At 43.4% G+C, this 16,824-nt stretch overlaps 1 protein-coding gene across 12 annotated transcripts in view; it reads right to left on the bottom strand.

The window, feature by feature from the left end:
* LOC121917114 (RNA-binding protein Musashi homolog 2-like) overlaps positions 1-16,824 on the bottom strand; it is a 911,933-nt gene that overhangs the window by 44,882 nt on the left and 850,227 nt on the right. For 10 of the 12 annotated variants that reach the window (XM_042442806.1, XM_042442803.1, XM_042442815.1 and 7 more), the window contains exon 5: positions 6,423-6,461. The exons of the other annotated variants lie outside the window; for them this stretch is intronic. In XM_042442806.1, the coding sequence (XP_042298740.1) occupies positions 6,423-6,461 (39 nt within the window). The remainder of the gene's footprint in view (positions 1-6,422; positions 6,462-16,824) is intronic. 12 annotated transcript variants of the gene reach the window in all.

Raw genomic sequence — 16,824 nt, 5'->3', positions numbered from 1 at the left:
AGCCTACTGTTCGAACAGGGGAAGACCTATACCCCGGTTGAGTTGTGCAGAGGGGTGGGATAAAAACAGATATTATTATTATTATTATTATTATTATTATTATTATTATTATTATTATTATTATTATTACCCAATAGTTCCTGGTCCATCTTGGGTTAAAATGGCCCATGGAAGGGGCAAACATGTTGTGACATTGCCCATCTACTGGCATTTGGGGCTACAGTATTTGCAAATATTTTTGCAGGGGGTTATTTTGGGGGAGCCAAGGCAGCCCCTTGCCCCTGATGGTTGTATGCCCCTTATTCTAGAAAGACACCCAGACTTGCATGCATTTCTTCACAAGGTGTGCAACCCCATGTACTTCTCCAGCTTGAGATCCTCCTAGCCACAGTGCCGTCGTCTTGCCAAAATTCAGCTTCCAAATCCAAATCTGTATTACGTAGCCAAAGTTTCCTAATAGGTATTCAGCACCACAATAAAAAGAGGGACAGCACTCAAAATGTTTGTGGGAGAAACAGTCTTGGGCACGTAGCAGTGGCAGACTGCTCTCTCTTTTGGACAACAGGCTTTGTGTCAAATGTCTGTGGAACTCCAAAGCCGAACGTTCGGGAGAGTTTCCAAACAGCATTCTGACCTTTGGGGTGAACGGGTGAGACTGTCAAGCTTTGTTTGTCGGCTTTCTTACTCTTTCCTTGCTTTGACCGTGGATTCCTGCATGGCAGCGGGTGGGACTGGGTGTCCTTTGTGGTCTCTTCCAACTCTTACGCTTCTATAATTTCTAAGTGGTGCCAAAATAAGATTGCTTATATGTTACAGAGCCAGATTTCGGAGGAAGGCGAGGCATTATACAGCACAGGATAGAAGAAAATAAATAAATAATTTGAGAAATCCAAGATATGCTTTAGGGATCAAGCTTTGAAGTGCTGTCCCAGTCCAGCTATTTGCCTTTACTTGAGATGGCAAAAAGGGCCCCCAGGGCACCCTCAGGGCAACTGCCGAGGTTCCTTTTTGCAACAATACCTTTCTGACCTCCCATTGATAAAAGGGATATTTCAAAGAGCGCCTGGAGCTATCTTCCTACTGCGGCTCAGGTGCTTCAGTTGCAGCAGCCTACAGCAAGGAAAAGATGGTGCTTGACTCGCCGCCGCGTTTCCATCCCCAGTCCGACGGATCAGGGAGGGCACCTCACTGCAACTCCTGTTTAGGAACAACTGTGTCCTCTCCAAGTCGATTCAAATGCAGCGCTCACAAAAGAACATGCATATATATGGACTGCGTTGGAGCCCATTCAAAAGGTCAATTGTAAAATATCTGCTAATTGGGATGCTTAAATCCACTTTAGTGCATTTCAATGGCTCCGGTGGATACCAAGGGCCCACTGTATGTATATGTGTGTGTGTATATATATATATGTACTAACTCCTCACGGACAATGCTCCTTTTGCTGTGAAAAAGACAGACCCACCTCCCTTCATGTTTCTAAGCAATTGAGGAAGATCCCTGTTTAAATGCTACTCTCTCACTTCAAGGTGAGACCTCAGCGGATTGGGAGCAGAACTCATCTTGGACAAGGCCCGCCACGGTACACAACCTTCCCAGTACAGGCTTAAAATGTAAGGCCAAGCCAACTGGCATGCCATCCAAAGGCCCCAACTTTCTCATCATTCTCGCCAGCGAGAGCCCCTCGCATTTCTAATTGCCTGGAGAAAAACAAGCCGGGGCCATTCAAATGCACTAAAGTGGATTTAGGCATCCCAATTAACGGATATTTTACAATTAACGTTTTGAATGGGCTCCAGCGCGGCCCAAGAAAGCCCCCAGGATTCCGATCAATTTCACGCTGCCTTTATTTGTCAGCGAGAGCTTAAGCCCACATTTAGAGTTCAATTTTTCACAGATAATATTCCCCCCTCTTGGTTCCTGCATCAATAGGTTCCCTAACTACTTGGGCAGCCGCGCCAGGGAGAGGAGGGCGCATCTGGTTCGGGCGATGATGCCCTCCGGTCCCAATTTAGTGAGCAGCTCTCGAGAACCAAGTGTTTTCTCCGACACACAAACAACAGCACAAGGTTGCAGGGGGCAGAAGGGAAGAAAGTAGGCAGCATGTAGTGGGCAAGCGAGACTCATTTTGCACCTCTGAGTAGGGATGGACGGGTTGGGCACCTGCAACTGTAGTTCTTCGAGTGGTCACCTGTGAACTCTGTAGTCTCCGTGACTCACACAATGTGTTATCTAGCACCTGCACAATGCGACCCATATGTGTGAGGTGCTAGATAACCTTTCAGACCAGAAAGAAGATGTCAATCATTTCTGAAAGTATTCCCAGGTTTTTGGAAGACTTACTCGCAGCAATTCCAGGAGCCGTAAAAGTGGAGTAATAGCACTACAACAGTGTAGTGTGGTCAAGTCACCACTTATGTGCTCTACACCATACCTAGGTACAGTTGGCCCTCCTTATCCACAGATTTTTTTTATCCACGGATAAAATATCCATGGCTTGGAAATATCCCAAAAAGATATAAATTCCATACAGCAAACCTTGGTTTTCCATTTTATATAAGTGACTCCATTTCGCTACGCCATTCTATTTAATGGGACTTGAGCATCCACGGGTTTTGTTATCCACGGGGGATAACAAACCTCAGTGGACAACAAGGACCCACGGTACTTGTTATTTCCTTTGGGAACAATATTAGTGATGAATTACAGTGGTCCCTTCACATTCACTGGGGTTAGGGGTAAAGGACCTGTATGAATGTGGGAAAACGGCAAAGAGAATGCTTCTCTAGGAATCTCCAAATCCTTCAGTGCAACTCTACCATTAACATCTGACAGAGGTTGACCATTGAATCATGCTGGAGGACCTACAAATGCCTAGAGAAGTGTTTTCTCTAGGAATTTCTAGTTTTGAAGCCCAAACGACCAAAGATTGGGAGCCACTGAGACATGGCCTACATGAACCATCAAACATCAATCCAGAATCTCAGCCAAAAAACAGTCTTTCCCATCAGCTGCTTCCTGGCCTTCTTCAATGGTGAATCTGGGATACTTTGAATAAAAAGCAAATATACCACTGCTGCCCACCCCGCACTTGTGTACTTATCCGGGTTTGTTTAATTCACTTTGTCAGACTGTTGACTCAAGCCAGAGGCTTCGTCTGACTGAACACTGACCATCCAGATGGATTGCTCTGTTTTGGACACCACTCTTTTGTTTAAATTATTACTTTGAACCATCTGTCACTTGCGAATCAATGATATAGGCTAGAATCCAGATTGATTGGATTTTTTACACTTTAGCTTTAATTAAGAGGCGTGAGCCAGATAAAGTTCACTCCTTCTGGTGGCACTGACTATATACTTTTTGGAGAGCTTCAGTTTGCCTGGAAGGCTCGATTTTCTTGAAACAAGAGTGATCCAATGACTAGACAAATGTGTTGGAGTGCAACAGTCACCAATAGCAATAGCAAGTACATTTCTATACCACTTATCTAGACCGCACTGCAGAAATAATGCAATTTGATGCTGCTTTAAATGCCTGCTATGGAATTCTGGAATTTATAGTTAAGCGCTCCCTAAGCATCTGGAGGGTCCCCTTTAAAGCCTAGGCTAGACTTTAGCAGCAAAGACATACGTTAAGCACTTTCAAAGTCCTCTTTATTTCAGCAGGGAGAAATGGAAGGCAAGGGTTTAAGTCATTCAGCAAAGGGTACCAGAGGAAGGATACATGGCAGAAAGAAAATCCCAGCAAGTGAGATGTTTAAGAAGACAAGCACTCGCTTCTGGAAGAACTATAGATCTGTTATGGGTGTTAGGTCTGAATGAAGCTGAGAGAGAGACTTCAGGGTTAAAGGGAAACTTACAGAGAAGGGAGAAAAGACTGTATTATTAGGACATATACGTTATCGTTTAAGGCTGCATCTGCACTGCAGAAATAATGCAATTTGATGCTGCTTTAAATGCATATGGAATCCTGGGATCTGTAGTTTGTTGTGGCACCAGAGCTCTCCGACAGATATCGCACAAAACTACAAATCCCAGAATCCCATAGCACTGAGCCACGGTAGTTAACGTTGCATCAAACTGCATTATTTCTGCAGTGCAGATGACGGCTAAGTGCAAATTATATTAACTTAAAAATCGGAAATAATGGTATGTCCTGCTACAGAACATTCTTAATAATTGTGTGCATGAAGCAAAAGTGTCACTATCTCAGCAACTCATATTGATGGGTTTTGGATTTTGGACTATTTCAGAGTTCTGGATAAGAGAGACTCAACCTGTATGGCTTTTTGCCTGAGCTTAGAAAAATGCTTGCATCTCTTCAGTATGGCCTTAGTTTCCAGGACCTGTCCTCCTGAAAAATAAGCTGGCATGGTTAGCGTTATGCACAGCATGTCTCTTCCTCCCTGGCACATCCAATGAGATAGAAAAGTCTGTAGAAGGTGGGTTTCGATACCTAGTCTGGGAACGCAAGACAAACATCTGGTCAAGTATGTTAGTTGGATGGAAAGTTGCTCTGGCACACAAGCAATGTATGTGCCCTGGCATCTTCTGATACTGACCTCAGTGCCGTTATTGTGTTCAGATTCAGGCTTGGCAGGCCATGGGACAGAAAAACATTTCTTTCAGTAAAACTAGCTCCCTGATTCACTTTCTGATATTTCCTTGAGTTACTCGGGGAAGGAATTCCTCTTCAACTCATAGTATGGGAGATCCCACCATGGCATACTTTGTCTTTCCTATTGGCTTTGTTCTGGATTTAATTCTTACTTTAAAACCCTCAGATACATAACAAAAGCAACTTGAATAGCCAAGACCACTAGCATGGCATTTGTCCTTATCTTGCCACTGCTACTGGAAATAGGATGGCAAGGATTTCAAATAGGCGTGAGTGTCGGGAAGGGAATACATGGAAAAAGTGCCGCCTTTGGGCACAGGCCCAATTAAGTGCCAAGCTGTGGCTTAGCATGGATTGTCCTTTAGTGGCCAACAGGGCTTGGTAGGTATTAAATGCAGCCAAATCGGTTGTATTGAGGTCATAGCTTAAGCCCTTCATTGGTGTCACTTATAGAGAAATAGAGGAATGCTGTTCTGAAAGTTTATCTCTATTTTTTAATAGGAGAGATGCAGAAGAGGAGGAAGAAAGAGTCTCCTTTCCAGTTGGTTCTGTCCTTTTAAATCGGGGGGGGGGGGGGGGGGCGGGTCGGAAACTGTACAGCTTTCCCAATGTTATGGGACTACAGCTCCCAGCAGTCTTATGTCAGCATAACCAATAAAGAACACTGGGAGTTGCTTCACGCACTGCTTTATTTCTCCTCCCCAGCTTCAAAATATTAGGAACTGCATTTGCACCATGCCTGCGTTAGAAAACAGTAAGAATTCAGGGAACCCTATTGAAATGAATGACTTCTGGTAGAAGCTGATCAGATGCCTTTGGTGGCTGTGAATTGAACCTGTTACAGTTTCTAGATATCTACCATTTGTCCATGTTGAGCATATTTCAGTAATCCAAGTCTGGATACCACCAAGTTGACAGTGGGACACACTTTTGAGTCTCCTCCTTTGGAAGTTTTGAAACAGAAGCTGGATGACCATCTGTTGGGGTGCTTTGATTGTGAGTTCCTGCATGGCAGAATGGGGTTGGATTGAATGAAGGTATCATCCAACTCTATGGTTCAACTATTCTATGGAGGCATGAGTTACTCTGGCTCTACGTCATTCCTCTCCAGGCAAGGGTAGGGTTGATGCACCAATCCAAGCTTGTTAAAGGTAAATCACAGAACCACAGAGTTGGAAGAGACCTCAAGGGTCATCCAATTTGACCTCTGTTGCTGCCGGAGCACCCAACAGCAACATGGAATCAATGCACACATCAAAGTGTAACCCCGAATCTTCAAGCAAAGTACATCCCCACCCAACAGAAGCAACATATCCCCAGCGCCAGCTAGGTTTCCAACCAACCATCCTTCTGGCTTGTCAGCATTTGCTTGCTGCTGACTTGAGCCACCTGTTTCTAGGGCTCCCATTGATCTCCCACCGATCAATGAAAGGGAGAGATAGAGTTGGGCATGACTGGTCTACTGAAGACAGATGTTCTATGCTGATGTTCAATGTTGTGCGAGATAAGTGGGGACTCCTGCGGTATCATGGCGAAGAAGAACCCTGGGGTAGGTTCCGCTTTGACCACAGTCGAAAAAGGACAAGGTACCGCCAAGCTGCCAGCACAATCCTCTTAGCTTCTTGTCCATAGGCATTTGTTCTGTGGCTCATTGAAACCAAAACACACACACAACGAGCAATCTTTTACAGAGATCATTAAAAGCACAACAGGGGTGTCCCCGGCTGCATTGAAAGAGACAAAATTCTATACCAAAACGTTGCAAAGAAGCAGTTTTTAAAACTGAAGTGTAATCAACTTGCCTGGGTAACTGGGTTTGATTGAAGATCCCACGGAAAGCACTAAAAATCCATAGAACCAGATATAGGCATTACTGGGCTGTACAGCAAGCTATAAACTAATTCAAGAACAATTGTACGACCTCTGCATTTCATCCATTTCCCCACGCCTTTTTCTCCCCACCACCGCCACCCCCGGTTGCTCCTCAGAGTTTAACCCTGTGTTCAAAACGCCAAAGAGAGGAAGACAAACAGGGCAGCCCTCCTGGGAGATGACAAAAGACTGTTGTTGCGCCTCTGATGGATTAAACCTATTAACATTTGGTAACATCTGCCCAAGGGGGCTCTATTTTGACAGCCACGTCAAGTGTTTCCCTTTGTCTTTTAAACGCCGCTTTAGATCAAGCTTATTAAAATATATTTCACCGGGGTCAGGAAATTAGTGCGTTTCGGGCTCAACGGTGGCACATATAATGAGGTCGTCATTATTAGAGAGCCTCGGATGGTATTCCAGGCACGGCACGGACGCCAACGTAAGCCTGGAAACAAGGGAGGGGATGAGCACAAATTCCTTTGGGGTCTGGGCATGCGGTCACATACCCTTCCTTTTTACCATCCCACCTTTTCATGGATGGACAGCCCACATGATACATAGGAGCAGTATCATGCATTCATCCCTTGGGGAAAACAGTGGGTTTGCAAAGTTCAGCCCATGCAGTCCAGAAATACTGTGGGGGAGAATCCCATGTTTATGGAAGATCCACGCAATGCAAGCAGAAATATTACCGGTACCCTAATGTCATTTTCTTAGTAGGGAGCAATTGAGTACATATGCCATTTTTTGCCGCCTTTCCCTTAATCCCCACTGTTCCAAAATATTGGAAACTTAGGGCGCGTCTACACTGTCAAAACAATGCAGCTTGGCATGACTTTAACTGCCATGGCACCGTCCTACAGAATCCTTTAACTGCCATGGCACCGTCCTACAGAATCCTGGGATGTGCAGTTTTGTAAGGCACCGGCACTCTTTGGCAGAGAAGGCTAAAGGCCTTGCAAATTTACAAATCCTAGGACTCCATAGGCTGGAATCCTGCAGCACTTAAAGTTCCAAGCTGCATTATTTTGACAGTGCAGATGCAACCTTACTTCCAAAATGATGACTGAGTATTCAGGGAGGTGTGAGTGGGAATACCTCCCACTCGACTGGTTCCTTCTGGATGCTATCATATCAATATGATACCATCAGTATGATATGATATCATAATATGCTCCTCATGCAGCATATTATGGACCATTGGCCCATCGAGAAGGACAAACCACACCGCAGATATGACAGCCTCAGACATTTTCTTTTTCTGTGTTTAACATAGCCTTGCAAGTCATGCTCCTCGCATCACTAGCCCACTGGCCCATAAAAGCCTTTCTGTCTCATATGCAGCCTAAAAACAAACAAACAAAAAAAAAATACAATAGTCCTCTGTACAAATCCTATGCTTGGATGCTAGAAGATCAGCTTTCTAGGTGTTGGTAAGCCCACTGTGGCAAATTCCACTCAGCAAATGGTGATTGGTAGTAGTCACCCTCCACTCCATTTTGTTCCACTTGCACTGCACCACAGAGAATGGTAGACTGTATACGCCAGACTACATTCAAGGTCTAGCACCTGGGCATTCCTAATTTGTTTCATTAGAAGCGATTCAGGCTTGGCTTTGGACTCAGAATTGCTTGATCCCTCTCCTGCTATGGGGTAATCCCATTTCTGTTCCCTCTGCACATGCGTCTACGTTTGCTTTCCGCTGCCTCACTTCAGTGAATAATTGTTCATGTAACCTCTTCCAGCAGCTGCATCTGTGGTCTTTTCCAAACCATTAAAGGGATGGGTGAGCTGCTTTCGGATGCACTTGGCTTGATGAAAACAAACACTCATTTTTTAAAAAATCATTTGAAATCATTTCTGTTCAGATCTATATTCTGCTGATGCTACGGCGAGCGTGACAATATTAGCAGTGACCCGTTCTTTACTGTACTAATGTGGAAAATGGCACAAGAGGAACAGTGGGGAGGACTTATAGGGCAAAAAAGAGCCCATTCTGGGTGAGCCCAATTTGATAACCAGATAAAATAACAGAGTTGGAAGGGGACCCATAGGCCATCTAATCTAACCTCCCCACATGCACCCAGTTCAGGAATTCCAGCTAGACTATCCCAAACAAGTAGTTGTCCAGTCTCTTTTTGAAGATCTTCAGAGAAAGGAGACCCCACTACCTCTCTAGGTAATTGGTTCCATGGCTAAAACACGTTTAGTGTCAAAAAGTCTCTTCTAAAGCTCGACTGATGTTGTGTAGTTCTGCATGGCAGGTGGATGGACCAAGTGGCCCTTGCCGTCTCTTCCAACTCAATGATGCTAGGACACCTAACATGCTATAACTAAAGACCATTAGACCTAGTCCTATCCTTTGGGGCAGAATTTACATCCCATTGTGAAGCATCCACACCAGCTAGTTTTCTGCCTTCTCTCCCTACATTAGCTTTACCACAAGACCTGCTCCCTAGAGCAGGATCTGCCACCTGAACATGGTTTGTGCATATGACTTTGCAGCTCTGGTAGAATGACACTCAGCAAATGGCAATCAGGCTTGCCTTTGGACTCAGAATCATTTGATTCCCTGGGAAAACCAGATTTCCATGTTGTTTGCAGAAGAGAACTTGGGGCTATCATATATACTCAGGTATAAGTCGACCTCGTGTATAATTTGGGGGGCAAAATTATGGATTTTGAGATCACCCATGGATATGTCGAGGGTAACACTTGGGGGTACATAACAATACAACTGGTGGCTGCCAGGCTGAGGAAAAGCTGAGACAGCAGCCTCACACTCCTTAATATGTAGATAACACAAAGGGAAGTGATAAAAATGAGATGCTATTTGTGTTGAGCTACTAAACGTTTTTGGCCAGAGGAGGCTATCCAAATGGGGCACCTGCTGATTTGAAGGCCCATTAAACCACTCTGCAACATCTAGTCTTGGCCAACGATCGGCGAAAGAGCCATTTTGGAAAGACAACGGACGAGATGCTAACTAGGCAAATTTGGGGCCAGGAGCAAGCCAGGAGTCGGAAGGCTGAAGTCTGCCACCCAACCGGGCGATTTAGTGCAGGGAATGAGCTATTTTACTGCCTCCTTTTATTTCATGATAACCCTCTGCATTATGAGCATTTAATGACGCCATCTTTATGGCTACAGGAAGTTTCCTATCGAGCTGCCAGGCTATAAAGCCCTAGCAAAAAATGCCTATGAAATCCTCATTGCCACCAATGCCTGGCATTTAGGGGAAACTAAAGACACACTTACAATATGTGGTTAGTTGAAGAAAACTATGCAAATCGAATCCCAGCCAAGAAAAGGGGAGAGCAGAGACTGCCCAGGATTGCTCCAGTCTCATCTGAAGAGTGTTTGTGAATTCTCCCGTCATTCTCACAAAACGCAATTTTAACTGACTGTTACCTAGATGAACCGTTTAATGAAAGGCATCACACCTTGCCCCACCTTCCATCCCCAAAAGCTTATTTCTAGGGTTTTGCTTTGTTTCAGTGCTGCAAAGTTCTTGTTGTGGGTTGTTGCAGAGGTGCCACACTGTCATTCCCATGATACGTTGCAAGATATATTGCATTTTGGACCAACCACATCATATAGACCTTTGACTCCTCTGGAGTGCCATGGTTCCTTTTACTCCTAAGAGGGCTGCGGTGGTAAGGAAGTCCACCAGAAGGCACCAATAAAAACTTGGAAAGGTTCCTTTTTTTGGGGGGGGGGGGAATTGCTGTCTGAGAGACAAGTGTCCTCATTCCCACTTGCAAATTTTACAATCTGAATAGATGGACCGATTCAACATCGGAGCGTGATTTACACTACATTTGCCCCGATCGCACTTTCTGGCATTGTGGTTCACATTGACTAATGAATCAGTTTAAATAGAATCATTTCCAACATGTTATTTTGTTTTATCTGTCCATCACTGGAGTAAAAAAAAAAATGGCACTGGTTCAAGAGATTGTGGGCCAGGTGGCCATGTTCTAGAAGAGTTTGTTTCTGACGTTTCACCAGCATCTGTGGTTGGCATCTTTGGAGATGCCAGCCACAGATGCTGGCGAAACGTCAGAAACAAACTCTTCTAGAACATGGCCACATAGTCTGAAAAACCCACAAAAAACTACTACTATTATTACTACTACCATCATCATCATCATCATCATCATCATCATCATCATCTTATATCCCACCTTCAGGAACTCAAGGTGGCGAACCTGTATAAAACTATACACTTTGAAAACAGTACTACAATATTAAAATATATCAATCTACAAGTTTGTGCCTGTGAGAAAGTAAGTATTTGTGTTTTGTTACTTGACGAAAGACCTGGTGTGAGTGTGTGTACTTGTGTATCTGTGTGTGTGGCATCCAGCCTGCGCCGTATCATTTCACGCTGATGGAAATTAAAATGGAAGGGTCTGACGAATGATAATTAAACTCACTCTGGCTGATTTAATATGCACTTTGAGGGGGAATAAATACCATGCGATGCCACGCAGATGTTGCCAGCACTTTTTAGGTAAACAAAAGGGGCACGGAGCTGGAAGGATCAGGTCAGAATTGAACATTTATTACTGAGCTGGTGAAATAAGAAGAGGAGTGAGGAATACCTCCAAGTGCTGTCGAACCAGAGCAAGTGACAAATGTTGGCGAGCCAAAAGAGGCGACACAAATTTTGGGATTTTGGGATGTTTGCACATATGGAATGAGATGTCTTGGAGATGGGACCCAAGTCTAAACCCAAAATGTTTCATATGCATAGTTTTTTGTGGGTTTTTTGGGCTGTGTGCGCCATGTTCTAGAAGGGTTTATTCCTGATGTTTTGCCAGCATCTGTGGTTGGCATCTTCAGAGAAATGCTGGCGAAATGTCAGGCATAAACTCTTCTAGGACATGGCCACAGAGCCCGAAAAAGCCACAAAAAACTATGGATGCCGGCCAGGAAAGCCTTCAACTTCATGTTTCATATACACCTTATATGCACAGACTGAAGGTAATTTTATAGACAATATTTTAAAAATAATCTTTGTGCACGATACAAAGTTGAAGCACCAGAAAGCAAAGGTGCCAGTATCTCAGCCACCCACGGAAAAAGTGTTGGATCATTTCGGTACTTTGGAATGCAGGATAAGGGAGATTCAACCTGTGCAGCTAAAATTATTTTTAAGAGTACAACAAGAGATAAATTAAGCAAATTATTAGATTAAATTAACTTTTGAAAAGCTTTTAAAACACAAAAATCCACCAGCAAGAGCACAAAGGCTGTCTGAGTCACTTGAAGTTTCAATGCCAGGAACAGGTAGACTTGGCATCTCTACATTTGTTTGGCATGTTTTAAAAAGCAATCTAAAATGTGTATATATGTGTGTGTGTGTGACATCGCATCATGTGACAATAAGTGCCCTATATTAGTTGCGCATTAAGGGGGAAAGGGGATTCTTGTACCTCTTTTAAACCCGCCGCCAGTCACTGGATGACCCCAAGATATTTCCAGTACTATTGGAGAGGAAGAATTTTGTTCTCTCTTTTTCCTTTACTGCTAACAGCATAAACCTTTTCCGTAGTCTTTCCCCCATTCTATTCAAAAAAAGTCCAGATGTTTTAGCTATTTGTCACAAGGAATACACAATAGCTCTCATCATTTTTGTTTCTCTTTGCCATCTCTTAAGTGTCAGATGGGGCTACGCAGAAATGTTGTTGCATCTGTTTACTGGACTGTGTATCTGAACCACGTTTTCCTCTTGTATTCCCATTAACCTGAGAAGTTTTGTGTCATTTTTGATGAAAAGGAAATATATTATTATGGCCTGTTACAGACTGCCAAAATAAAGCTGCTTCGGGTCTCTTTGGAGGTATGATATTTAAATGGGTCCTAAGAGTCCAGAGGTCGCATGGGTCCTAAGAGTCCAGAGGTCGCGCCAAAGCCACACTCCATTCCTAAGCATTGGAGTGCAGCTTTGGTGCAGCTTCCGGATTCTTAGGGTGAATGCATCATTTAAACAGCATACCTCCAAAGAGACCCAAAGCAGCTTTATTTTGGCAGTCTGTAACAGGCCTAAAGCTAAATATCTCCTTGCAGTATTGCTCAAGTTTACAGGTGTTCTCTTAACAGAAAATGCTGTTACTTCGCAAATGCATTACACAGGGTTGGGAAAGCATGCCACATCACAGACCAAAGCAGTCAAAATTATAACCAATTTCATCATCTTTCTTTTTCTAACAATATTTAGCAATACCAAAAACAGAGGCAGGGGCATGATGCACCCTAACCATATCTTGTCCAAGAAACAGATGTTCTGGATGGTGGTGTCCTTTGAATTCTTTGCGCAATGGCAGGTGCATTTTCCGGGTTTGTGGGTGTGTGCGCCAATTTTTATTTTAGTGGTATAGAATCCAGAGATCATTTAGTTGAACGAAAGATGCATTTAACCCATTCAATCATACTAGTGCAGTTTGATGCATAAAGTTGCTGGGGTAAGTGGGTTGGTATATGGTCTTCCCAGTTTTTGCTCAGATTAACAGGCTAAACTCATCCAAACAAGCCTATAAACTAGTTTTGGTTTGCATGAGTTCAAACAAACTCCATCCCCAAAAGATGACTTTAAAGTTCCCTTTTACCAAGAAACTTATTTCTGGCTGGTGTCGGATGTGACCCAGTATTAAAGTACTGAAGACGAGCAATGACATACTCTTTCCACCGTGCCATATACCTGCTTCTCATATCCCCCAAATAAACCCAAACAATAATCTAAATATTTCTGTTATCCTGTGAGCAGCTAAACACAAAGAACATCCCTTGGTTAATTCACATCCTGATGAAGTGTAAAGGTCTCTTACCCATCATCTTTTCTCTCCATGGTTTGTGTGCTATTCTAATACGAAGAACGGTACCCAAGATAATAACAACGTCCGCATTAAGGCGAGAGTCTTTAAAATGGTGGTATTCTTCATAAATTCTAATAAGATCTGTGACATTTACCCTATTGCTTAGTGACCTAAGACTATACTACCAAGAGCTGAACACAGCCATAGCAACTTCATCTGACTGTGTCACCTTACTTTCCAATGTACTCATTGGATACATGCATGCGTATATCGCACATAAAAAGGCGTTCCAGCTGCGCCATTCAAGGGCAGACTTCATGAAACGTGAAAATGAGATTTTGGTGGGTTTTTCGGGCTATGTGGCCATGTTCTGGAAGAGTTTATTCCTGACGTTTCGCCAGCATCTGTGGCTGGCATCTTCAGAGAAAGATGCTTCCGAAGATGCCAGTCACAGATGCTGGTGAAACGTCAGGAATAAAGTCTTGTAGAACATGGCCACAATGCCCAAAAAACCCACAAAAAACTAGGGAGGCCGATCATGAAAGCCTTCGACCTCACATGTGAAAATGAGCATTGCAGTACAGTATTTGTACAGACGGACCCCTCTAAACGGACTGATAAACCTCCCATCAACCACAGGATTAAACATAAAACAGATATTCATCCAGTGGCAAAGGGGACATAGAAAACGTATCATGACATGAAGGAAGGCTTCAGCAATGTGGTACTATTGTTCTTTCAGGTCCTTAACATGAGTTGTGTTTGGCTCAGTGAAAAAGACTGGGTGGATGGAAAATATTCACATATTTTATAGTTGGAGGTTACCTGCTACCTCTATAAGAGAATCAACCCCAACGCAAGCAAGTCAGACAAAACCTCATTGAGTGGAGCATCAATACTTGGCCATACATGATCTGTGTGTCTCTTTTTGGATTGATGTGCGACACCTCTTTCTGTCTGTGCGCATAAGGTCTAGAAGCTTTTAAAAATTATTTTTACAGCTAGGAAACTCAAGTCTATATGCTACTTATCTTCATACATTTCAGCATTAATCTCCATGCGCCCCTTAATTTGATACTTACATTTTGAATGGGAAAGCATCATGGTGGCCTACATCCAACTGGTGGCCCCCAACCAGAATAGACTCACTAAGGTAATAGTACTTATGTTAAGTGTTCATCTAGTCAGATACAACTTGACGGACTTGAGTTGGGATCAACGGTGAGTGCCATACATTTTATTATTCGGTATCCTTTCATTTCATTGATATTGGTACTGGTTATTTGGTGCATTCCGGATTAAAGAGGCAGCTGAGAGAGAAGAAACACAGCTTGTCTATTGTAAGAATTTATTATCATTTTGGTCTAACTTGGTTACTTACAGGAAATCTTTTCTCCAAAAACAAAAAGAGAAAGAAAAGAAGTAGAAGAAGAGTACAGACGAACCACTTACAAAAAGAAATCAAAATGAAAGAAAGAAAAGGGAAATAATACAACAATTTGAAGGTCTGCAAAAGTCATGCACTCTAGGGCAATATCACAAATGCAAAGCGAGTCACAGCCAAAAGACAAAACCCAGAAATAAAGTAATTTTTTAAAAAAGCCATACAAGTTTTAAAAGACACAGCTTGCAAAAAAGAAAAGAAAAAGAAAGGTAAAATTAATTACATCAAGCACCGTCAGTAAATGAACAACACAACTCCGTCGGTAGTGACTTTGACAATTCAAACAAGCAAATTAAACAGATTTTTTAAAAAAAGGAAAACGCATTACAGTCAGTCCTGCTAGAAGCATGCAACCAATTTCTCACAAACACAGAAAATGGATAGACGGGCTTATTGTTTTAATTTTATTTTGTGGCTTTTTTAATATAGCAGTGTGCTGTGTATTCTCTCAGTGCCGGAAAACCAGCTGCCCAACACCATGTTGATGTAGTCTAACAGACTTGTGCTGGAGGACCTAGAAATGGTCAAAGGAGCGTGAAGTCGAAGGCTTTCATGGCCAGCATCTGTAGATTTTTGTGGGTTCTTCGGGCTCTGTGGCCATGTCCTAGAAGAGTTTATTCCTGACATTTTGCCAGCATCTGTGGCTGGCATCTTCAGAGAATGCTGGCATGGAAGTCGCACATTATATATACCCCACTCTCTTCCATGCCAGCATTCTCTGAAGATGCCAGCCACAGATGCTGGCGAAACGTCAGGAACAAACTCTTCTAGAAGATGGCCACAGAGCTTGAACAAATCACAAAAATCTATGGCTAAAGGAGTGTTCTCTCGGGAAAAGATGTGGACTGATATTCACAGTTTTCCCAATTTCGCGGGGATCCTGTGCCCCTAACCCTCGCAAAAGCTGGGGGCCGACTCTATTTATCTGAACCGTTCTTGGTTATTTATCTGAACTGCTATCCTATGTTTTCATAAAAGTACAGGGCAGAGTTAACATAGACCAGTGATGGCGAACCTATGGCACACGTGCCAGAGGTGGCACTCAGAGCCCTCTCTGTGGGCACATGTGCCGTTGCCCCAGCACAGAGTTTGTTACTAGAAAGCCAGAGGGACTTGGCAGTTTGCAATTAATAAGTGAGTTTTCGGTTGCAGTTTGGGCACTCGGCGTCTAAAAGGTTCACTATCACTGATATAGACTCACCATCTTGGAAGAAGGAGTCCTGGGAGGTGAGAGAGGCATTATGCGGCTGCCCGTGTCTTGGATTGATTTTAATTTTCATGACTACTGGATCATGCATCGAAGATAATTATTGTATACAGTCACCCCTCCATTTTTACAGACTTGAGATTTGCAGTTTTGATTGTTCATGGAGGGGCAACCTCCATTAAAGTTAATGGTGCATGCGCCCGTGACATCCGCACGTAGGAGCACATGGCCATTCAAAACTATGAGGCTTGAATATACGCTGATTTCCAAATTCACGGGGTGTGTGTGTGTGTGTTCCTGGACGGATCCCCCGCGAATTCGGAGGGAGGACTGTATATTCGGCTAGAAGTTGACCACATGTGTAAGTTGTGGGCAAAATTATGGATTTTGATATGACTCGTGGATAAGTCGAAGATCAAATGTAGTCTTGGCAGAAGTTGACCACTGAATTGTGCTGGAGGACCTAGAAATGACTAAAGGGACGTATAGCAAAAGATGTAAAGGATGACATTCACTGTCTTCATACCTAAATGTCTTATTCAGATTCTTCTAATCCTGATTCCTCTCAGCACCAAATGGAAGCACCAAATGGGTGTCACCACTGCTATTTTCCCACCCAAGCATTCAAGAACGCCAGAAGCGGCATCAAGGTGGAAAGAGAAGTGTGGATTGGTGCTTCTTCTCGATGCTCCTAAGCTCTTAGCTTTTACCACTCTACTCAGAGATGGGAAAGAGTTAAAATACAGTACACTTGCCCCTCCATTTTAGATAGGGTTAGGGGCACAAGACTCCCATGAATATAGAAAAACCGCAAATAACAAAAACGCCATGTTTTTATCTGAGAGGACACCTCTCTAGGA

The sequence above is a fragment of the Sceloporus undulatus genome, chromosome 11 (genome assembly GCF_019175285.1).
Source record: "Sceloporus undulatus isolate JIND9_A2432 ecotype Alabama chromosome 11, SceUnd_v1.1, whole genome shotgun sequence".
In the NCBI taxonomy this organism is placed as follows: domain Eukaryota; kingdom Metazoa; phylum Chordata; class Lepidosauria; order Squamata; family Phrynosomatidae; genus Sceloporus; species Sceloporus undulatus.
This window is presented reverse-complemented; position numbering and strand designations above follow the sequence as displayed.